Genomic DNA, 23034 nt, shown 5'->3' on the forward strand with positions numbered 1-23034 from the left:
CCGCAGGTCCCAGCTGGTCAGGCACAGAAGGCAGCTTCCCCGGGGTGTGTGTGGGGGGGAGGGGGGGTTCCCCCCCCACTGCAGCTCACGTTGGCCTTGGCCTCAGCCCCCCAGCATCCAGGCCCAGCCACTCTATGCCCCCCCCCAAGTTCCACACCCCACTGCATTCGGTTGCAGGATTGTCCACCCCTCCCTCCCACCACAGGGCTAGCCTGTTTCGGCGCCTCCCAGCCTGCCTGGGCATCCCCAGAACCCCCCTCCCCAGCCTGTCTCAGCACCTCCCCACCTCAGCACCCCCTTTCCTAGCCTGCCTTGGCACCCCCTAGCCTTCCGCGGTGCCCCCCAGCACCCCCCACCTCAGGCCCTCACCTGCCTCAGCACCCTCCTCCCCAGCCTGTCTGGGCACCCCCCCACCTCAGCACCCCGCTCCCCAGCACCTCCAGCACCCCCCTCCCCAGCCTGTCCGGGCACCCCCCCCAGTTCAGCACCCCCATCCCCAGCCTGCCTCAATGCCCCCAAGCACCTGCCTCCCCAGCCTGTCTTGGTGCCCCCCCACTTCAGCATCCCATTTCCCTAGCCTACCTCGCTGCACCCCAGCATGCCTTGGCACCCACTCATCTCAGCACCCCCCTCCCCAGCCTGTCTCAATGCCCCCTAGCACCTGCCTCCCCAGTCTGCCTTGGCAGCCCCCCACTTCAGCAACCCCCCACCCCCACCCCTGCTGGGCTCAGTGTCCCCCCACCACCAGGCCCAGTCAATGTCAGCCCCCCATCCCCGCCCCCAGCCAGTTGTCTCCCCGGGGCGAGCCGCTGGGCGCCAGGCACCATGAATCACCAATGCGGGGAGTTGCCAGCTGGACATTTAATGTTCTCTTGTTCTCAACAGGAGCTGGTTAAACCCAGGGCCTGAGCCTCCCTACCCTGGTGGGCACTAACCCTGTCCCAGCCCTGAGAGCCCACAGGGAGAGCCGTGCCACCCTGCTCCTGCTCCACAGCCAGCAACCTGGGCCGCCAGAACCCCCTGCCATGGGCACCTCCCCACCGCAGTGTCTGGGATCAATGCTTATCTGGGGGTGCAGCTGACTGCACCAGAGCGGGGGGGGTGTCACGGAGCCATGGTACCCCACAGCCCATGTAGAGGGGCCCGCGGGTGGCAGGGAGGGGTCGGGATACCGGGGTAGAGGGGCCCACGGGCAGCAGGGAGGGGGTGGGATACCGGGGCAGCGGGTCCCATGGGCGGCAGGGAGGGGGCGGGATACCGGTGTAGAGGGGCCCGTGGGCGGCAGGGAGGGGGCGGGATACCGGTGTAGAGGGGCCCGTGGGCGGCAGGGAGGGGGCGGGATACCGGGACCCACGGGTGGCAGGGAGGGGGCGGGATACGGGGGCTCGTGGACAGCAGGGAGGGGGTGGGATACCGGGCTAAAGGGGCCCATGAGTGGCAGGGAGGGGGCGTGATAGAGGGTGTGCATGGGTCCATGAATCTGATCGGGGGGGGGGGTGGATGACCCCCCTGCCCCCTCAGTCCCCCTGCGCCTCCGGGGCACCCCCCACCCCGTCTTGCTGCGTCTCCGGCTCCCTCTGGGCCTTGCTCAGGGCTTCGGGCAGGGTGAGCAGCCGGCCGGTCTTGGGGGGCCAGGCCAGCTTCCGGGGCGCCGGCTGGGGGGCTGGAGAGAGAACAGGGTTAGAGGGTGGCCGAGGGGGGCAGCACGCCAGAGCCCAGGGGCACCCCCATGCCCAGAGCAGGGCCCCCTCTCCCTGGGCCTGGGATCCTGACATGCAGCAGGGGAGGGGGGGTCCAGCCCCAGGCCAGAGACTGGGGGGTAGCTGCTGAGAACAGACCAGCTTGCTACACAGGGAGCAAAGCACGGGGTGGGGGGGGGCCCGGCACTGGCTGCCCCACTAGCTCCCCATGCCACACTGCCCCAAACCTTCTCCCAGTGCCCCATTGCCCCCCACCCCTCCAAACCCCACTGCCTCCAGCCTTCCCCAGTGTGACGAAGTGGGAATGTTCTTAATGTTTTCTCTGAAAACTGTGGTGTGTCTCAGTTTCCCCTGTGTTACTCAGGTATCTAGGTGGTGGGATAAGGGGAGGTGATCCTTGCAGAGACCCCTAGAGGGCAGGTGTGACTGCTGGTGGGCTGCAGAGAACGGCCCACACTCATGGCCAGGCCCCCTCCTCTGCAAGAACCAGCCCGAGGTGCTGGTGCAGACCAGAGACCAGGGGACCGGCTGGCCCAGGAAAGAGACAAAGGAAGGAGGAGGGGCAACGGGCAGCTGAAAGGGTCAGTCTCCTGGTTTGGGACTGGGGGGAAGAGGGGGGCCAAGCCGAGGGCTCTGGACCGCCTCCACCCCTCCAGATGGACTCTGTTGAAAGTTCCTGATTTCTGTGCTAACAAGATCTGTCCTACGCTGTTTCCCACGACGAATAAACCTCCTGTGTCACACACTGGCTGAGTCCCTGTGACTGCAGAGTGGGGGTGCAGGGCCCTTTGGGGGGGTGAGGGTCCCCAGGTGGACTCGCTGCGGGGACCTCAAACCCCACTGCCCCCAAACTGTCCCCCCAAACCCACTGCCCCCAAACTTCCCCCAAACTGCCCCCATCCCAATAAACCCCACTGCACCCAGCCTCCCCCAGTGCCCCCCACCCCCCAAACTGCCCCATCACCCCCAAACCCCACTGTCCTCAGCCTTCCCAATGCCCCTCCACCCCTCAAAACCCTACTGTTGCCAACCTTCCCCAGCTCCCCCCACCCCTACCCCTCAGAATCCCTCATGTGTCTCCCTCCATCCCTTGCTGCCCCCATCCCCCCGAGCCCCTCCCTGCCAGACCCCCAAGGACACAAGACAGCAAGAGGGCACGAAGCTGGATCTGGGGGGGGTGGGGTGAGGCAAGGAGACCACCCCCCAAATCCTGCTGCTGGCCATCCCCCCTCACGCACCCTGCCCAATGCCACTCGGGGCAGGTCCCCATCCTCGGAGCAGCAGCCCCCGGCCCCACCCCAACCCCGCTGCTGGGGGACAGGTCCAAGTGGGGGGGTGCCCAGCAGCGCAGCATCACAAACAAGGCAGCAGACAAAGATTCCAACCACCTCTAGGGCAGAGCCTGCCCCCACCCCCCCCAGCTCAGCAGCCAGCCAGTCTCTGTATGCCCCCCACCACTGAGCACCTTGCTCCCCCCCTCCATGCCCTCCACCTCCCCAATGCCCGTGCTGCCCCCTTGGGCTGAACCTCCCCCCAGGCTGTGCTGTGCTACCTCCAGCACCACCCCATGCTGTCTCCCAGCACTGCCCCCCCAGCCTGTACTGTGCAGTCCCCTCCCCCATGCTGCCCCCCCCCCGGCTGTCCTCTCCACGTTGTCCACCCCACACTGCCTCTCCATGCTGCCCCCCGCACTGCCCCACACGGCCCCCTGTACCCCCCATGGCCCCCCCACACGCCCACCTGCGCTGTCCTTGCCGATGGAGGTGAACTTGTCGCTGAACAGCACCTGGACGTGGTTGAGCAGGAACTCGACCACCACGGACTGGACCCGCACCTCGTGGAAGGCCTCCGCCCCGCTCAGCCCCACGGCCTCCAGCTCCAGCGACCTGGGGGGCAGAGGGGCGCTCAGCGGAGCAGGCTGGGGGATTGGAGCCGGTGCGGGGGGCCTGGGAGGGGTGCACTCACCGGAGCAGGCTGGAGGGATTGGAGCCAGCATGGGGGGGGGGCTGGTGGGAGGAACTAAGTGGAGCAGGTTGGGGGGATTGTAGGTGGGGGACTGGCGGGGGGGCAGAGGGGAGCAAGAGGGGAGCCAGAGGCAGGTCGGAGGCACTACCGGAGCAGGTTGGGGGGTGGTAGCCGGTGCGGGGGACTCGCAGGGGGGGCGGAGGAGGGTCAGAGGCACTTACCGGAGTAGGTTGGGGGGATGGTAGTCGGTGTGGGGGGATGGCAGGGGGGCCGGAGGCGAGCCAGAGGGGGCTGGGTGGCACTTACCGGAGCAGGTTGGGGGCCCATACGATGGCCAGGTTCTTGACGTGCATGCTGGTGTCTGGGCTGTGTGTGGCCACCCGCGCCAGGTGCCGCAGTAGGAACTCCAGGGTCCTGAGGGGGGCGGCAGCTGGTGAGGGGGACCCAGACCCAGCCTGCCCTCCAATTACCCACAATCCCACAGGGCCCTGACCCCTCCACTGTTATCCACACCCCTTGGGGTCCCCCAGCCCTCAACCACCACCCAGTCGTCACCCATGGAGCCCTGACCTCCCCCCCAGCTTTCACCCATGGCCCCGTGGGGCCCTGACCCCGCCGGGCGTCACCCACCACCCCAACCCCTCAGCTGTCACCCATGGCCCCGTGGGGCCCTGACCCCGCCGGGCGTCACCCACCAGCCCAACCCCCCCACTGTCACCCATGGCTCTGCGGGACACCAACCCCCGCTCTGGCCCTGGGAGGCAGGTACCTGTAGTGGGGCGGTGGCAGCTGCTGGATGACGTCATGCACCCGCACCAGGCGCTCCTCCTCGCCGGGCACCGCCACAGCTTCCTGCAGGGCAAACGGGCTGTCACCAGGGGGCTCGGGTGTGAACGTGGGGGCGGGGGGGTGCGGAGGCAGGAGGTTGGGGGGTAGGCGGGGGCTCACCGGGAACTTGTGGTAGAGCTGGTAGGTGAGCAGCGGGTTGGGGGGTCGGGCGTTAACGCGGGGGGGGACGTGGGGGGATGCGGGCACGGGAGGGAACGCGGGAGTTGGGGGGCAGGTGGGGGCAGCCCCGGGCTCACCGGGAACTTGTGGTAGAGCTGGTAGGTGAGCAGCGGGTTGGGGGGGTCGGGCGTTAACGCGGGGGGGAACATGGGGGGATGCGGGCGCGGGAGGGAACGCGGGAGTTGGGGGGCAGGTGGGGGCAGCCCCGGGCTCACCGCAAACTTGTGGTAGACCTGGTAGGTGAGCAGCAGGTTGGGGGGTTGGGCGTTAACGCGGGGGGATGCGGGGCTGGGAGAACGCGGGAGTTGGGGGGCAGGCGGGGGCAGTCCCGGGCTCACCGGGAACTTGTGGTAGAGCTAGTAGGTGAGCAGCGGGTTGGGGGGTCGGGCGTTAACATGGGAGGGATGCGGAGGCAGGAGTAGGGGAGTTGGGGGGCAGCCCCGGGCTCACCGCGAACTTGTGGTAGAGCTGGTAGGTGAGCAGCGGGTTGGGGGGTCGGGCGTTAACGCGGGGGGGAACGTGGGGGGATGCGGGGGTGGGAGAACGCGGGAGTTGGGGGGCAGGTGGGGGCAGCCCCGGGCTCACCGCGAACTTGTGGTAGAGCTGGTAGGTGAGCAGCGGGTTGGGCAGCTCGCGGAAGTAGAGCTTGCACAGGGAGCTCACGCAGTGGATGTCCTGCAGGTAGGTCGCCCGGCCCAGCTCCGGCACCCGCTCGCTGTCGAACTCGTGCCTGGGGAAAGGGGAGAGCGGGTATGGCCGGGCCAGCCCTGCCCCCCTGCCCCCTAACCCAGCCACCCAACCCTGCTCCCTACACTCTGCCCCCCTGCCCCCTAACCCAGGCAACCAACCCTGCCCTCTAACCCTGCTCTCCTGTGCCGTGCCCCCTGCGCCCTGCACTCTGCCCCCAACCCTACCCCCGTGTCCTACACTCTGCCCCCCAACCCTGCCCCCACCCCTGCGCCCTTCTTCCCTTGCCCTCTAACCCTGGGGGCCAGTCTGGTACCACCCCACACAGTGCCCTGCACCCCCCCACCCTTCCCTGCCTATCGCCACACCCTGCGCCTCTCCTGTGCCCAAATCCCCCCGCTGCCTGCCACTTCCCTGTGCCCACCCCGCTATGCACCCCCAGCTCCCCATCCCCGGGCCTCACCGCAGCTTCTGGATGTTGGAGGCGACGCCCGAGAGGCGATAGATCCCATCCACCATGCCGTGCTTCTCAATGAACTCTGAGCAGCAGCGCAGGACCTGGGGAACTGGGCAAGGCACGGGATAAGCGGGGGGCACGGGAACAGATGGCAGCATCAAGACCTCCAACGCCAGGCTGGTGGGAGCACGGCTGGGGGGATGGGAGGCAGTGTCCCATAGCGGCAGGCTGGGAGATGGACGCAGCCAGGGTACGGGGTGCAGCCAGGGGGATGGGAGGCAGCGCCAGGCTGGGGGACGGGGCGTGGCCAGGAGCAGGGGAGGCAGTGCCCCATAGCGCCAGGCTGGGAGACAGGGCAAGGGCAGGGTTGGGGAATGGCCAGGGGGAGGGGAGGCAGTTCCCCATAGCGCTAGAATGGGAGATGGGGTGTGGTGGGGGGGATGGCAGGCAGTGACCCATAGCGCCAGGCTGGGGGATGGGATGCAGCTGAGGGAGGATGGGAGGCAGTGCCCTATAGCACTGGGTTGGGAGAGGGGGCACGGCCAGAGGACGGAGCGCGGACGGGGGGGATCAGAGGCAGTGCCCCATAGCACCAAAATGGGAGCTGGGAGAAGAAGCAAGGCCAGGGGACGGGGCATGGCCAGGGGGAAAAGAGGCAGTGCCCCATAGCGCCAGGCTGGGAGATGGGGCACGAGCAGGGAAATGGGAGGCAGTGCCCCATAGCGCCAGGATGGGAGAAGAGGCGTGGCCAGGGGACAGGGCACAGCCGGGGGAATGGGAGGCAGTGCCCCATAATGCCAGGCTGGGACAGGGGGCGCGGCTGGAGGGGATAGGAGGCAGTGCCCCATAGTGCCAGGATGGGAGCAGAGGCGAGGCCAGGGGACGGGGCATGGCCAGGGGGAAAGGAGGCAGTGACCCATAGCGCCAGGCCAGGAGATGGGGCATGGATGGAGGACAGGGTGCAGCCAGGGGGGATGGGAGGCAGAGCCCAATAGTGCTAGGCTGGGAGACAGGGTGTGGCTGGGGTGGATGGGAGGCAGTGCCCTATAGCGCCAGGCTGGGGGATGGGACACGACCAGGGGGGATGGGAGGAAGTGCCCCATAGCGCCAGGCTGGGGGATGGGGTCCAGACAGGAGGACAGGAGGCAGTGTCACATAGCGCCAGGCTGGAGGATGGGGCACAGCCGGCGGGATGGGAGGCAGTGCCCCATAGCGCCAGGCTGGGAGATGGGGTCCGGCCGGGGGGATGGGATGCAGCGCTCCATTGTGCCAGGCAGGGAGATGAGATCTGGCCAGGGGGATGGGAGGCAGCGCCCCATAGCGTCAGGTTGGGAGACAGGGCGTGGCCGGGGGGATTGGAGGCAGTGCCTCAAAGCGCAAGCCCGGGGGATGGGAGACAATGCCCTATAGACCAGGGGTCTCACCGTCGTGCCCCGAGTTCAGGAGGTGCTCCCCCAGGTCGCAGCCGAAGACGCGCTCACGCAGGATCCCGCGCTGCTTCAGTCGCTGCTTGCTGGGCCGTGACTTCATGAAGGTGCGAAGAAAACCGAGGAGCTTCCCGTGCTTCTTACACACTGCGGGACAGAGACCGTCACGAACCAGGAACAGCTGCACATAACACTGCATGGGGACAGCTCGCCCGGCACTGGGACACAGCCACCTCTGGGGTAGGGCGGACAGGAACAGCCACACATAACACCACATGGGGACGGCTCACTCCATACTGAGATACAGCCATCTCTGGGGCGGGGCAGGTGGGAACAGCCGCATATAATGATGCATGGGGACAGCTCACCCGGCGCTGGGACGAAGCCGCCTCAGGGGTGGGAAAGCTGGGTTATAGCCACAGATAACACTGCACGGGGACATATCGCTCATTGCTGGGACACAGCCACCCCTGGGGCGGGCCAGCTGGGTACAGCCACACATAACACCACATGGGGACAGCTCGCCCGGCGCTGGGACGCAGCCACCTCTGGGGTGGAGCAGCTGGGGACAACCGCACATAACACCAAATTGGTACTGCTCGCCCGGCAATGGGACACAGCCACCTCTGGATCGGGGCAGACGGAAACGGGAGCACATAATGCCACATATGGACAGCTCGCCTGGCGCTGGGACCCAGACACCTCTGGATCAGGGCAGACGGGAACAGGAGCACATAATGCCACATAGGGACAGCTCACTTGGTACTGAGACATAGCCATCTCTGGGGTGGGGCAGGTGGGAACAGCTGCATATAACACTGCATGGGGACATATTGCTCGGCGCTGGGATGGAGCCACCTCTGTAGTGGGGCAGCTGGGAACAGCGACACATAAACCAACACGGGGAGGGTTTGCCTGGCACTGGGTCGCAGCCACTTCTGCAGTAGGGTGGAGAGGAAGAGCCACACATAACTCTACATGGAGATGGCTCACTCGGTGCTGGAGCACAGCCACCTCTAGGGTGGGGAAGGGGGAAACAGTTGCACATAACTCCACAGGCGGACAGCTCTCCCGGAGCTTGGATGCAGCCATCTCTGGGGCAGAGCAGCTGGTAACTGCCACATGTAACACCTCACAGGGACAGTTCACCTGGTGCTGGGACACAGTCACCTCTGGGGCAGGGCAGCCAGGAACAGCCGCACATAACACCACAAAGGGACAGCTTGTGCGGTGCCGGGACACAGTCACCTCCGGGGCAGGGCAGCCAGGAACAGCCGCACATAACCCTGCAGGGGAAGAGCTCGTGCAGCACTGGGACTCAGCCATGTCTGGGGCGGGGCAGCTGGGAAGATCCGCACATAAAACCACACCGGGAGAGCTCGCTTAGCTCCAGTACGCAGCCACCTCTAGGGTGGCACAGCCGTGAACAGCCGCACATAACACCACATGGGGACAGCTTGCGCGGTGCCGGGACACAGTCACCTCCAGGGCAGGGCAGCCAGGAACAGCCGCACATAACTCCTCACGGGGACGGTTCGCCTGGCACTGGGACGCAGCCATCTCTGGGGTAGGGCGGACAGAAACAGACACACACACCACCACATGGGGACGGCTCACTCCATACTGAGATACAGCCATCTCTGGGGCGGGGCAGGTGGGAACAGCCACATATCATACCGCATGGGGACAGCTCACCCGGCGCTGGGATGAAGCCACCTCAGGGGCGGGGCAGCCGGGTTATAGCCGCAGATAACACTGCACGGGGACATATCGCTCATTGCTGGGACACAGCCAGCTCTGGAGTGGGAGAGCTGGGAACAACCGCACATAACACCACACAGGGACAGCTAGCTTGGCACTGGGACGCAGCCATGTCTGGGGCGGGGCAGCGGGGAAGAGACGCACCTAACGTTACAAGGGCACAGCTCGCTCGGGGGTGGGTCACAGCCACCTCTGGGGTGGAGCAGCTGGGAACAGGTGCACATACCACTGTGACAAAGTGAGGGATTTTCATGGTTTTTTCAATGGTTTGCATGCAGAGGGGTTGGGACTCAGTTTCCCTGGGTGTTGCTGGTTTAACGAGGTTGTGGGAGAGGGTTTGTTGTTACACGGGACCAGTGAGGGAACTTGGGACCCCGGCCAATGGCCTGGAGAATGGATACGCCAGCGACTGGTGACCTGGTGACTGGGAGGCCCAGCTCAGGAGTCACAGCCAGTTCTGGCCAGAGGGAGGACAGTGGGCTGTGAAGAGAGGACCCTGGTCAGCTGACCAGCCAGTTCCAGCCAGAGGGGTACAAAGGACGGCTGAGAGGAGAGGAGGCCCAAGCGACCCTGTTTACCTGGACAGAGGCAGGTCTAAGGGAAGGTGCTATCAGATGCCCAGCTGGAAAGTGCAGGGTCTCTGGGCTGGGAGAAGAGAGCAGGCAGAGCCCACCAGGATGCAGGGGAGTCTTAGGGTACGTCTATACTTACCCGCTGGTTCGGCGGCAAGCAATCGAACTTCTGGGTTCGATTTATCGCGTCTTGTCTGGACGTGATAAATCGAACCCAGAAGTGCTCGCCGTCGACTCCGGTACTCCTGCTCGATGAGAGGAGTACGCGGAGTCGACGGGGGAGCCTGCTTGCCGCGTCTGGACCGCGGTAAGTTCGAACTAAGGTACGTCGACTTCAGCTACGTTATTCACGTAGCTGAAGTTGCGTATCTTAGTTCGAATTGGGGGGTTAGTGTAGACCAGCCCTTAGCTATACGGTGCTGAGGGAGGCTAGGCCTGAGGGCCCTGAGAGTTTCCTGTGCTGTGTTCAGACGCTCAATAAACCCTGGCTGAGAGTCGCGCCGGTCTAGAGAACAGGGTGGCATTGTTCCCTCTGGGAGTGGAGGCTCCGGGGGTCCAGAGCGAGTGGACTCCCTGAGGGGGCCCACAGCGAGAGACAGGCGTGCTAAGGCTCAGAGAGGTGTGGTTCCAGGAGGCGGAGGGGCTTAACCCCCAAGAGAGAGTGGACCCCCGAGAAGGGCTGTCACACTGAAGGGGGGTTCCCCGAGGGACCGTACGGGGCCAAGAGTGGGTACGACCTGTGAGTCTGTGACAATGTAGTAGCAGAGGATGGTTTGTGGATGCACCCTGTAGACGTTTGGCTGTGAGCACAGTCGCTTTGCAGTGAGTGGCTGCCAGCGATAAAAGGATGGAATTGAAGGAACCAGCGAGGAAATGGTCTATAACCAGCTCCGTAAGAGGGACCTGGCATGTCTGTGCAGGGAGAGAGGGCTGAGTGTGGGGAGACTCACTAAGAAGCAGCTGATGGCTCAGCTTGTAGAGAATGACCAGTCTGAGGAACAGGCTCCAGACCCCGGGGGGCTCCCGGGATGCCCAGAGAGCCGGGGAGTAGCTGTGGGGGGAAGTCCATGTAGCAGCTGGGAGTCTATCAGACCTGACTCCCTGGAGGAGCTACGGAAGCTGGAGTTGGAGCTGAAAGTGAAGGAGCTGGAGCTGGAGGAGCAGCACGAGTTGGAGGAGAGGCGGGTTGTGACGAAGTGGGAATGTTCTTAATGTTTTCTCTAAATACTGTGTGGGTGCCTCAGTTTCCCCTATGCATTTCTTAAGTATCTAGGTGGTGGGTGTGCAATTGTTTCAGAGCCCTAGAGGGCAGGGGTGTGCAAGCGTCTGCGCAGAGAATGGCCAACACCCTGTCTCCCAGCAACTGATAGCCTGGACCCCTCCCCTGCAAAGGTGCCAACTGAAGGTGTTGGAGAACAGAGAGACAAAGGGAGAGGAGGGGCTGGAGAGTTTCCGTTTGGAGCTGGTTGGGAAAATGGAGGAGAGGCCAGTCAGACCTCCTGGCCTCCCCTGGCCTCCCAAGATGGACCTGAGTGAGGGGGTCCCGTTGTCTGTACCTGCAAGACTGTCTTGGACTGTGTTCCTGTCGTCTAAATAAACCTTCTGTTTTACTGGCTGGCTGAGAGTCACGGTGAATCGCAGGAAGCCGGGGGTGCAGGGCCTTGTCTCCCCCAATTCCGTGACATGGGCCAAGAGGGCCTGCCCGGGGGTAAGTGGGAAACGGCCCCAAGATGCCAGTTTTGTGGGGAATCTAGATACCAAACTGCTACCTCAGTTTAAGGAGGCGGGGGATATTGATGCCTACCTCACAGCCTTTGAGAAGGCTTGGGATCTGAACCAGATTGACCCCGCAGACAGGCTCCACTGTCTAACCCCCCCTGCTGGATCCCAAGGCCATAGAGGCATTCAGCTAAATGGATGGTATTGAGATGGGGGACTATGACCTGTTCAAACAGGCTTTGCTGCTGAAGTTTGAACTGACCCCCGAGGCGTACAGGAAACAATTCCGGGGTGTACGCAAGATCTCAGGCATCACCTACAAGGAGGTGACCAACCTGCTGAGGGAATATCTCAGTAAGTGGGGGAAGGGCACAGGGGCCACTACCACAGAGGATGTGTATAACCTGGTGGGGTTGGAGCAGCTGTATGACATCTGCTCTCCAGACCTTAAGGTGTGGTTAGTGGACCGGAAGCCCAAAGATCTGCGCAGTGTGGGTGCACTGGCGGATGAGTTTGTGGACAGCAGATGGGGGATAAGGAGGGACCCAAAGAGGCTGGGGTGCATGATCACCTAAAAGGCAGTCAGCTGTGAACCAGCTGAGCGGCGAACAGCTGAGCGGCTAACAGAGGGAGTTTGACTGGGAGTTCGCCTGGGGAGAGCCCCACTGAGGCTTTCATCTTGCAGGCTCCTCTGAGTAGTTGCTGCAACAGCTGAAGAAGCTCTTAGAAGGAAGGTGCTATGGATGGTGAGTGATCAGCTGTTGTGACCTGCACAGGTTGTGCCATGTTTGTCTTTCTTCCACAGGACAGAAGCGACTTTGTCTGTACAAAGTGCAAGCTGGTCTCCATATTGGAAGAGAAGATTCAAGGTCTGGAGAAACAAGTATCAACCCTGCGTTGCGTAAGAGAAAATGAAGATTTCCTGGACAGACGTCAGGATATGCTTCTATGGGCACAACATTCTAAAGAATCAGAGCAGGCTGTGCAGCGGGGACAGAAGGACGGTGAAGAAAATTGGCAGCATGTGACCTCCAGAAGAAGAAAGAGAAGCATCCATGTACCAGCAATGCAGATACAGGTGAGCAACCGTTTTCATGTTCTTTCCACAGGTACTAATGTGGAGAGTGGATGAGATGATACATCTGAGGGAAGGGAGCAGGAGACTCCGCCGATTGGAAGGCATGAGATGCACTGTCCTAGGGATGGGGGTTCCACGACCACCGCTCATTAGGAGGGTGGTGAAGCACTGGAATGGGTTACCTAGGGAGGTGGTGGAATCTCCTTCCTTAGAGGTTTTTAAGGTCAGGCTTGACAAAGCCCTGGCTGGGATGATTTAGTTGGGAATTGGTCCTGCTTTGAGCAGGGGGTTGGACTAGATGTCCTCCTGAGGTCCCTTCCAACCCTGATATTCTATGATTCTATGATTCCGAGGTGCTACTGGGTAATGACTTGGAGAATTGGCCGGGTGCCCTGGTCCTTACCTGGAGCCAGAGCCAGCGAGGGACGCAGGACTTCCTGAAGGCGGGGACAGAAGCACCGAGGGTAGGGCTCGACAGGGCTGGGCCGGAGCCTCCGTTCCAAGGTGGGGAAACTGCGGCATTGCCAACCAGGGCTGTACCTTCAAATCCTGCAGCTGAATTCCAGAGCTGCAGGAGGATCCCTCCTTAGAGAAGCTGAGGACCCTGGCTGGCCACAGCAGTGGAGGATCCCAGGGGGAGGACCGCCAGGAGATATTCCTCTGGGAGAAGGGATTCCTGTACCGGGAATGGGCTGGTTTGGGGCAAACTGAACCTTGGAAAGCCAGGAGGCAGTTGGTGGTTCCCCAGAGGTACCGCCGCAGACTGTTGTACTTGGCCCATGATATTCCTTAGAGGTTTTTAAGGTCAGACTTGACAAAGCCTTGGCTGGGATGAGTTAGTTGGAGATTGGTCCTGCTTTGAGCAGGGGATTGGACTAGATGACCTCCTGAGATCCCTTCCAACCCTGATATTCTATGATTCCCCTTTCAGGGCATCAGGGAGTACAGCACACCAGGCAGAGGCTGCTGCAGAACTTTTACTGGCCTGGCGTTTTTGACGCAGTCCAACAGGATTGTAGGTCCTGTGACTCCTGCCAGAGGGCGGGGAAAGCACCTCTGAGACCTTTGCCCATCATAGAGGAGCCTTTTCAGAAGGTGGCCATGGACATAGTGGGGCCCCTCAGCAGGGTGACCCGGTCGGGGAAGAAATACATTCTGGTGGTGTTGGATTTCGCTTTGCGCTACCCCGAGGCGGTGGCCTTGTCCTCTATCTAGGCAGACACCGTGGCAGATGCACTGCTGACCATTTTCAGCAGAGTGGGGTTCCCCAAGGAGTTCCTTACAGACCAGGGGTCTAACTTCATGTCGGGCCTGCTCCAGTGCTTGTGGGAGAAGTGTGGGGTCTGGCACACCTGGGCCTCGGTGTACCACCCTCAGTCCAACAGGCTGGTGGAGAGGTTCAATGGGACCCTAAAAATGATGCTGAAAACATTAATGGACCATCACCCACGGGACTGGGACAAGTATTTACCCCACCTGCTGTTCGCATACAGGGAAGTGCCCCAGGAATCCAAAGAGTTTTCCCTGTTTGAGTTGCTGTATGTGAGGAGAGTGAGGGGACCCCTGGACTTAATGAGGGACGAGAGGGGAAGGCTTCCCTCAGTGGAGAATCAGTGATGGAGTATGTACTGACCTTCCGGGAAACGCTTGATTTAAGGTTTCCCGTGCCAGTAATTCATTTTAATATTTTTAGAAGGTTTCTTTCTATAAGTCTATAATATATAACTAAACTATTTTTGTATGTAAAGTAAATAAGGTTTTTAAAATATTTAAGAAGCTTCATTTAAAATTAAATTAAAATGCAGCGCCCCCCTGGACCAGTGGCCAGGACCCGGGCACTGTGAGTGCCACTGAAAATCAGCTCGCGTGCCGCCTTCGGCACGCGTGCCATAGGTTACCTAACTCTGCTCTAGCGTATATTGACGGCATCTGTGTCTTTAGTCAGACCTGGGAAGAACATGTGTCCCAAGTGAAGAGGCCTCCAGGATGCCAGACTGACCATAAAAGCTGGAAAGTGCAAGGTGGGGATGGCAGGGGTGTCATATCTAGGCCACAAGGTGGGGAGCGGCCACCTGAAGCCGGAGCCGGCCAAAGTGGAGGCAATCCAGGATTGGCCCACTCCCCAGACTAAGAAGCAGGTCCAGGTTTTCATTGGAATGATGGGGTACTACCGGAGGTTTGTGCCCCACTTTAGCTCCCTGGCAGCTCCCCTCACAGAGCTTTGTAGGAAGGCAAAGCCAGACAGGGTGGTCTGGACTGAGCAGTGCCAGAGGGCTCTCTATGCGCTAAAGGGGGCATTCATCCAAAGCCCAGTGCTGGTATAACTGGATTTTAACAAACTCTTCCTGGTGTTCACCAATGCCTCAGACACGGGGCTGGGTGCGGTGCTGATGCAAACTGATACTAAGGGGAGAGACACCCCTTAGTGCCTCTCACTCTACTTGAGTGAGAAGTTGCTGCCCTGGGAGCAGCACTATGTGGCCATAGAGAAGAAATGCCTGGCCATGGTGTGGGCACTTAAAAAACTGCAGCCATATCTATTTGGGCAGCGCTTCACTGTGTACACTGACCATTCGCCCCTAAGAACATAATAAGAACATAAGAAAGGCCGTACTGGGTCAGACCAAAGGTCCATCTAGCCCAGTATCCTGTCTACCGACAGTGGCCAATGCCAGGTGCCCCAGAGGGAGTGAACCTAACAGGCAATGATCAAGTGATCTCTCTCCTGCCATCCATCTCCATCCTCTGACGAACAGAGGCTAGGGACACCATTCCTTACCCATCCTGGCTAATAGCCATTTATGGACTTAGCCACCATGAATTTATCCAGTCCCCTTTTAAACATTGTTATAGTCCTAGCCTTCACAACCTCCTCAGGTAAGGAGTTCCACAAGTTGACTGTGCGCTGCGTGAAGAAGAACTTCCTTTTATTTGTTTTAAACCTGCTGCCTATTAATTTCATTTGGTGACCCCTAGTTCTTGTATTATGGGAATAAGTAAATAACTTTTCCTTATCCACTTTCTCAACATCACTCATGATTTTATATACCTCTATCATGTCCCCCCTTAGTCTTCTCTTTTCCAAACTGAAGAGTCCTAGCCTCTTTAATCTTTCCTCATATGGGACCCTCTCTAAACCCTTAATCATTTTAGTTGCTCTTTTCTGAACCTTTTCTAGTGCTAGAATATCTTTTCTGAGGTGAGGAGACCACATCTGTACACAGTATTCGAGATGTGGGCGTACCATGGATTTATATAAGGGCAATAATATATTCTCAGTCTTATTCTCTATCCCCTTTTTAATGATTCCTAACATCCTGTTTGCTTTTTTGACCGCCTCTGCACACTGCGTGGACATCTTTAGAGAACTATCCACGATGACGCCAAGATCTTTTTCCTGACTCGTTGTAGCTATATTAGCCCCCATCATGTTGTATGTATAGTTGGGGTTATTTTTTCCAATGTGCATTACTTTACATTTATCCACATTAAATTTCATTTGCCATTTTGCTGCCCAATCACTTAGTTTTGTGAGATCTTTTTGAAGTTCTTCACAATCTGCTTTGGTCTTAACTATCTTGAGTAGTTTAGTATCATCTGCAAACTTTGCCACCTCACTGTTTACCCCTTTCTCCAGATCATTTATGAATAAATTGAATAGGATTGGTCCTAGGACTGACCCTTGGGGAACACCACTAGTTACCCCTCTCCATTCTGAGAATTTACCATTAATTCCTACCCTTTGTTCCCTGTCCTTTAACCAGTTCTCAATCCATGAAAGGACCTTCCCTTTTATCCCATGACAGCTTAATTTACGTAAGAGCCTTTGGTGAGGGACCTTGTCAAAGGCTTTCTGGAAATCTAAGTACACTATGTCCACCGGATCCCCCTTGTCCACATGTTTGTTGACCCCTTCAAAGAACTCTAATAGATTAGTAAGACACGATTTCCCTTTACAGAAACCATGTTGACTATTGCTCAAGAGTTTATGTTTTTCTATGTGTCTGACAATTTTGTTCTTTACTATTGTTTCAACTAATTTGCCCGGTACCGACGTTAGACTTACCGGTCTGTAATTGCCGGGATCACCTCTAGAGCCCTTTTTAAATATTGGCGTTACATTAGCTAACTTCCAGTCATTGGGTACCGAAGCCGATTTAAAGGACAGGTTACAAACCTTAGTTAATAGTTCCGCAACTTCACATTTGAGTTCTTTCAGAACTCTTGGGTGAATGCCATCTGGTCCCGGTGACTTGTTAATGTTGAGTTTATCAATTAATTTCAAAACCTCCTCTAGTGATACTTCAATCTGTGACAGTTCCTCAGATTTGTCACCTACAAAAGCCAGCTCAGGTTTGGGAATCTCCCTAACATCCTCAGCCGTGAAGACTGAAGCAAAGAATCCATTTAGTTTCTCCGCAATGACTTTATCATCTTTAAGCGCTCCTTTTGTATTTTCATCGTCAAGGGGCCCCACTGGTTGTTTAGCAGGCTTCCTGCTTCTGAGGTACTTAAAAAACATTTTGTTATTACCTTTGGAGTTTTTGGCTAGCCGTTCTTCAAACTCCTCTTTGGCTTTTCTTATTACACTCTTGCACTTAAGTTGGCAGTGTTTGTGCTCCTTTCTATTTGCCTCACTAGGATTTGACTTCCACTTTTTAAAGGAAGTCTTTTTATCTCTCACTGCTTCTTTTACATGGTTGTTAAGCCACGGTGGCTCTTTTTTAGTTCTTTTACTGTTTTTCTTAATTTGGGGTATACATTGAAGTTGAGCCTCTATTATGGTGTCTTTAAAAAGGGCCCACGCAACTTGCAGGGATTTCACTTTAGTCACTGTACCTTTTAACTTTTGTCTAACTAACCCCCTCATTTTTGTATAGTTCCCCCTTTTGAAATTAAAGGCCACAGTGTTGGCCCTGACGTGGCTGCACCAAATGAAAGGGGCTAATGCCAAGCTGCTGAGATGGAGCCTGCTCCTCCAGGGTTATGACATGGAGCTGGTCCATGTGAGGGGGAGTGCCAATGTTATAGCCGATGCTTTATCACGGGGTGGGGGCCCTGACCTTCCCCAGATCACTGGCTAAGTGACCCCGCTCAGTTCAGACTCGAAGGGGGGAGAGATGTGAAAATCCCCCACTTTGTCACGTTTTTTTCAATGGTTTGCATGCAGAGGGGGTGGGACTCAGTTTCCCTGGGTGTTACTGGTTTAATGAGGTGATGGGAGAGGGAGTTTGATGTTACAGAGGACCAGCGATGGAACTTGGGACCCCGGCCAATGACCAGGAGAATGGATATGCCAGCGACTGGTGACCTGGTGACCAGGAGGCCTAGCTCAGATGCCATAGCTGGTTCTGGCCAGTGGGAGGACAATGGCCTGCAGAGATAGAACCCTGGTCAGCTGACCAGCCGGTTCCAGCCAGAGGGGTACAACGGAGGGCTGAGAGGAGACGCTGAGAGGAGAGGAGGCCCAGGCGACCCTGTTTACCTGGACAAAAGACAAAGGACAGAGGCGGGGCTTGGGGGCAGGTGATATCAGATGCCCAGCTGGAAGCAGGGGGTCTCTGGGCTGGGAGGAGAGAGCAGGCAGAGCCCACCTGGATGCAGGGGAGACTTAGGGTATGTCCAGACTACCCGCCGTATCGGCGGGTAGCGATCGATTTATTGGGGATCAATATATCGCGTCTCACTAAGACGCGATATATCGATCCCCGAATGCGCTCCCCGTCGACTCCGGAACTCCACTGGAGCGAGCAGCGGTAGTGGAGTCGACGGGGGAGATGCAGCCGTCAATCCCACGCCATGAGGACAGGAGGTAAGTCGGAATAAGATATGTCGATTTCAGCTGAAGTTGCGTATCATACATCGACACCCCCCCCAGTGTAGACCAGGCCTTAGATGTACTGTGCTGAGGGAGGCCAGGCCTAAGGGCCCTGAGAGTTTCCTGTGCTGTGTTCAGACGCTCAATAAACCCTCCTGTTTTACACTGGCTGAGAGTCGCTCTGGTCTAGCGAGCAGGGTGGCATTATTCCCTCTGGGAGTGGAGGCGCCGGGGGTCCAGAGCAAGTGGACTCCCTGAGGGGGCCCACGGCGAGGGACAAATGTGCTAAGGCTCAGAGAGGTGCGATTCCAGGCGGCGGAGGGGCTTAACCCTGACAGAGAGTGCACCCCCGAGAAGGGCTGTCATATTGAAGGGGGTTCCCCCCAGAGACCGTACAGGGCCAAGAATGGGCACGACCTGTGAGTCTGTGACAGCCACCACATGGGGACAGCTCGTCCAGCATTGATATGCAGACATCTCTGGGATGGGCCAGCCGGGAACAGCATCACATGGCACCACTTGGGGACAGCTCGTCTGGCCACCTCTGGGGCGTGGCAGCAAGGATAGCTGCACACAACACCACACGGGGACAGCTCGTCTGGCACTGGGACGCAGCCACCTACAGGGTGGGGCAGCTGGGAAGATCTGCACATAACACCACAAGGGGAGAGCTCGCCCGGCACAGTGACGGAGCCACCCCTGGGGCGGGGCAGCCGGGAACAGCCACACATAACGCCTTACAGGGATAGTTCTCCAGGCCCTAGGACACAGCCACCTCTTGGGTGGGGCAGCTGGGAACAGCCACACATAACACTGCAAGGGGAGAGCTCACCCGCTGCTGGGATGCAGCCACCTCTGGGGTGGGGCTGCCGGGAACAGCCGCACATTACGCCTTACAGGGACAGTTCTCCTGGCCCTGGAACACAGCCACCTCTCGGGTGGGGCAGCCGGGAACAGCCACACATAATACTACATGGGGACAGCTGTCCTGGTGGTGGGACGCAGCCAACACTGGGGCAGGGCAGAGTGGAACTGATGCATGTAACAACACACGGGGACAGCTTGCCAAGCGCCGGGACGCAGACACCTGTGGGGTGGGGCAGCCAGGAACAGCCGCACATTACACAGCACGGGGATGATTCGCCTGGCACTGGGACACAGCCACGTCTCGGGTAGGGTGGACAGGAACAGTCACACATAACACCACATGGGGATGGCTCACTCAGTACTGGGACACAGCCACCTTTGGGGCGGGCAGGTGAGAACAGCCGCACATAACACCACATGGGGACGACTCACTTGGTACTGGGACACAGCCACCTCTGGAGTGGGGCAGCCGGGAACAGCCACACATAAAACCACATGGAGACAGCTTGCTTGGTGCCGGGACACAGCCACCTCTGGGTTGGGGCATCTCTAGACTGATTCTTGCCTGCATATTTATACCTGCCTCTGGAAATTTCCACCACATGCGTCTGGTGAAGTGGGTATTCACCCACGAAAGCTTATGCTCCAATACTTCTGTTAGTCTATAAGGTGCCACAGGACTCTTTGTCGCTTTTTACAGATGCAGACTGACATGGCTACCCCTCGGATACTGGGCATCCAGACTAACATGGCTACCCCTCGGATACTGGGCATCCGGAAACAGGCGCACATAACACCTCAGGGGGACCGTTCTCCTGGTCCTCGGGTGGCGCAGCTAGCAAAAGCCGCACACAACACTACACAGGTACAGCTCGCCCAGTGTTGGGACACAGCCACCTCTGGGGCAGAGCAGTCGGGAACAGCCGCACATAAATCCACACGGGGACGATTCGCCTAGCACTGGGATGCAACCACCTCTGGGGTAGGTGAACAGGAACAGCCACACATAACACCACATGGGGACGGCTCACTCTGTGCTGGGACACAGCCATCTCTGGGGCGGGGCAGGTGGGAACAGCTGTATATAACGCCGCATGGGGACAGCTCGCCCAGCGCTGGGATGCAGCCAGCTCTGAGGTCAGAATGATATTGTAGTGTTTCCCCCTGCCTCCCTTATTTAGGCCCCCTGTGCCAGCTGTACTGTACTTACCCAACGTGGGGGAGAGGGGCCCCTGAGGCGTGAGGACCCCAGGGATGCTGGCGCCTGTCCCGTCTGTGTCTGTTGGGGGTAACAGAGGGGAAGAAATGGGGTTGGGATGGTGGAGACAGAGCTCCCCCTCCCCCGCACAGGGTCACCCTGGGTCACCTCTCCATGGAGCAGACATGGGCTGGCCCTGCTGAGCACCAGAGCCCAAGACGTGCTGCACGGTGCCAGAGAGACCCCGGAGTCCCAGGGGAGACCCCAGCTGGGGGGAAAGGATGCCCCCACATCCCAACACCCCCTTACCCAACCCCTGCACCCCATCCGCTCCATACCCTGACACCCGTGTCCCCTGCCCTGCCCCTATATCCCATCCCCTCCATAACACCACACCCTGTCCCCTCCGTACCCCAACACCCCCTTACCGCATCCCTGCACCCCATCCCCTCCATACCCCCACACCCCAGCGCCCCTGCCATACCCCTACTGTCCCCTCCGTACCCCCACACTCCCTGCCCTACCCCTACACCCCACCCCCTCTTTACCCCACAACCCAGCACCTCTTACCCCACCCTCCCTTACCCCAACACCCCATCTCCTCCCAAGTCCCTGCCCCCACCACACCTTCCCCATATCCCCCATACTCCTGTGCCCCTCACCCTGTCTTCCCCTAAACACCCTGATTCCTACCCGCCCCCAAGTCCCCAGGGCCACCTCTTTGTGGGGGAGCAGCACCCCAGCTGTGGGGCCCAGGCATCACCTGCTTTGAGCTCTGGCGCCAGGCGGTCCGGGAAGAGCTCAACACACTCGCTGGGGAAGAAACCGACCTGGCGAGATAGACAGATGGGGTCAGGATCCACTGCCCCACCCCCAATAGCTGAACATGGGGGTGTGACCTTCTTGACATGAACTGTGACCGTATAGATCATTGTTGCAACCAAGGGCCTATAGTGCTACCAAATCTTGTACGGAGGTCAAGTAAGATGTCTATGGAATGGTTATGATGTGCTGGATATGATTATGCTATCAGTATGCAGGTATCATTTTTGTATTTAAAGTTATAAGTATTGGCTCTATACTGTCTGTATTTCAAACTTGTGCTATGCTTCTGGGTGACACCCCAGACAGTTTGGCATCAGCACTGCCTAGCCTGCTTGATGGCCCATTAAGGACCATCAGCTACACAACTGACCCATTGAAAGAAGGCAGATACGCCTTGCAACTCAGCAAGGCAGGCAGGGACATGCCTATGGAGAGAACTCGAAGGCTTCCAAGCCATGTGCTGGGCAGCTTGTGTTTAAAACAAAGGAAGCACAGGCCACATGGCAAGAGACTATAAAAGGCAGCTGCATCGTCTCCATTTTGTCTTCAATCCTGCTTCTTACCTCTGGAGGAACTTTGCTACAAACTGAAGCTCTGAACAAAGGACTGAATGACCCATCCAAGCTGTGGCTGTACTCCAGAGACTTAACTTAAGCCAGCAGTTTATTCCATCACTGCTACAAGCCTGAACCAAGAACTTTGCCATCACTGTATGTAATCGATTCCATTTAACCAGTTTTAACTCTCATCTATATTTCTTTCTTTTTATGAATAAACCTTTAGATTTTAGATTCTAAAGGATTGGCAACAGCGTGATTTGTGGGTAAGATCTAACTGGTACATTGACCAGGGTCTGGGGCCTGGGCCTTTGGGATTGGGAGAACCTTTTTTCTTTTACTGGGGTGTTGGTTTTCATAACCATTCATCCCCATAAGGAGCTGCCCTGGTGGTGATCCTGGGAAACCGGAGTGTCTGAGGGAATTGCTTGTATGACTTCTGGTTAGCCAGTGGGGTGAAACCGAAATCCTCGCTGTTGGGCTGGTTTGCTGTGCCTTAGTAGTGAAGGAAACCCAGCCTTGGGCTGCAACTGCCCTGCTCTAAGCAGTTTGTTCTGAATTGATACTCTCAGTAGTGTCCCACCAAAGGCCGCTTTGTTACAGGGGGATCCCCCTAGGCTACCCTGAGAGAGACATCCCCCCTGTCCTGTGTGGTGAATTCCTGCCCCGCCCCCTGGATGGCCTGGGGATCTGTCCATGTGACACGATGGACCCCAGGGCTGAATCCGGAGCAGCCAAAGGTGTGAACTCAAGGTGCGTTCTTTAAACTGAATTAAGCCCCTGGGTGGATGCTTAGCTTCCCAACGGCAGCGGTCTTCCTAATCCACTTCCAAAGGGAGTGACACTCACCCAGATGCTGCCCACTCCCATTCGGAAGAACACTGTGACTAAATGGGGTTTTCCTCCTTGTTATGTTGTACATGAGCCTATGTGAGTCTTACTGTTTTGCATGAATAGTGTGTGTGCCTCAGTTTCCCTGTGTATTGCACCAATGCCTAGGTGGTGGAAATAAGGGTGTGTGACTTTTACTGAGACCCTCGGAGCAGGTGAGGTGGCTCCAGCTGCCTGCACATATGCTATGGCCGGTGCCCTTCGTAACTTTAGACCCAGGAGGGGGATGCGACCAGGTGATACTTTGCCCGGGAAGCGAGATAAAGACCAGGAGGTGTGTCGGAGCTCGGGTCGCTGGTAGCTGGGCAGTCGGCTGTGGGGGACTCGGAAAGGAGGGAGTCCAGGAAATCCGGCCCAGGGTCCCCCCAAAATAGACTTTGCTGACAGTCACTGATTTCTGTGCTAACAAGCTCTGTTCTACACTGTGTTCCTGTCGACTAATAAACCTTCTGTGTTACCCGCTGGCTGCAGAGTGGGGGTGCAGGGCCCTCTGGTTTCCTCAGG

General features: G+C 58.5%; 1 protein-coding gene across 1 annotated transcript in view; it reads right to left on the minus strand.

Annotated features, from left to right (window-relative positions):
* The window catches only part of ARHGAP33 (Rho GTPase activating protein 33), a 41112-nt gene that overhangs the window by 14671 nt on the left and 3407 nt on the right, over positions 1-23034 (minus strand). Inside the window, exons 4-11 of the mRNA XM_065420276.1 lie at positions 21021-21087; positions 20270-20338; positions 7242-7391; positions 5824-5926; positions 5259-5403; positions 4435-4517; positions 3972-4079; positions 3441-3586 (exon numbers count right to left, since the gene is read on the minus strand). Of these exons, the coding sequence (XP_065276348.1) occupies positions 3441-3586; positions 3972-4079; positions 4435-4517; positions 5259-5403; positions 5824-5926; positions 7242-7391; positions 20270-20338; positions 21021-21087 (871 nt within the window). The remainder of the gene's footprint in view (positions 1-3440; positions 3587-3971; positions 4080-4434; positions 4518-5258; positions 5404-5823; positions 5927-7241; positions 7392-20269; positions 20339-21020; positions 21088-23034) is intronic.

Source organism: Emys orbicularis, chromosome 20 (genome assembly GCF_028017835.1).
Source record: "Emys orbicularis isolate rEmyOrb1 chromosome 20, rEmyOrb1.hap1, whole genome shotgun sequence".
In the NCBI taxonomy this organism is placed as follows: Eukaryota; Metazoa; Chordata; order Testudines; family Emydidae; genus Emys; species Emys orbicularis.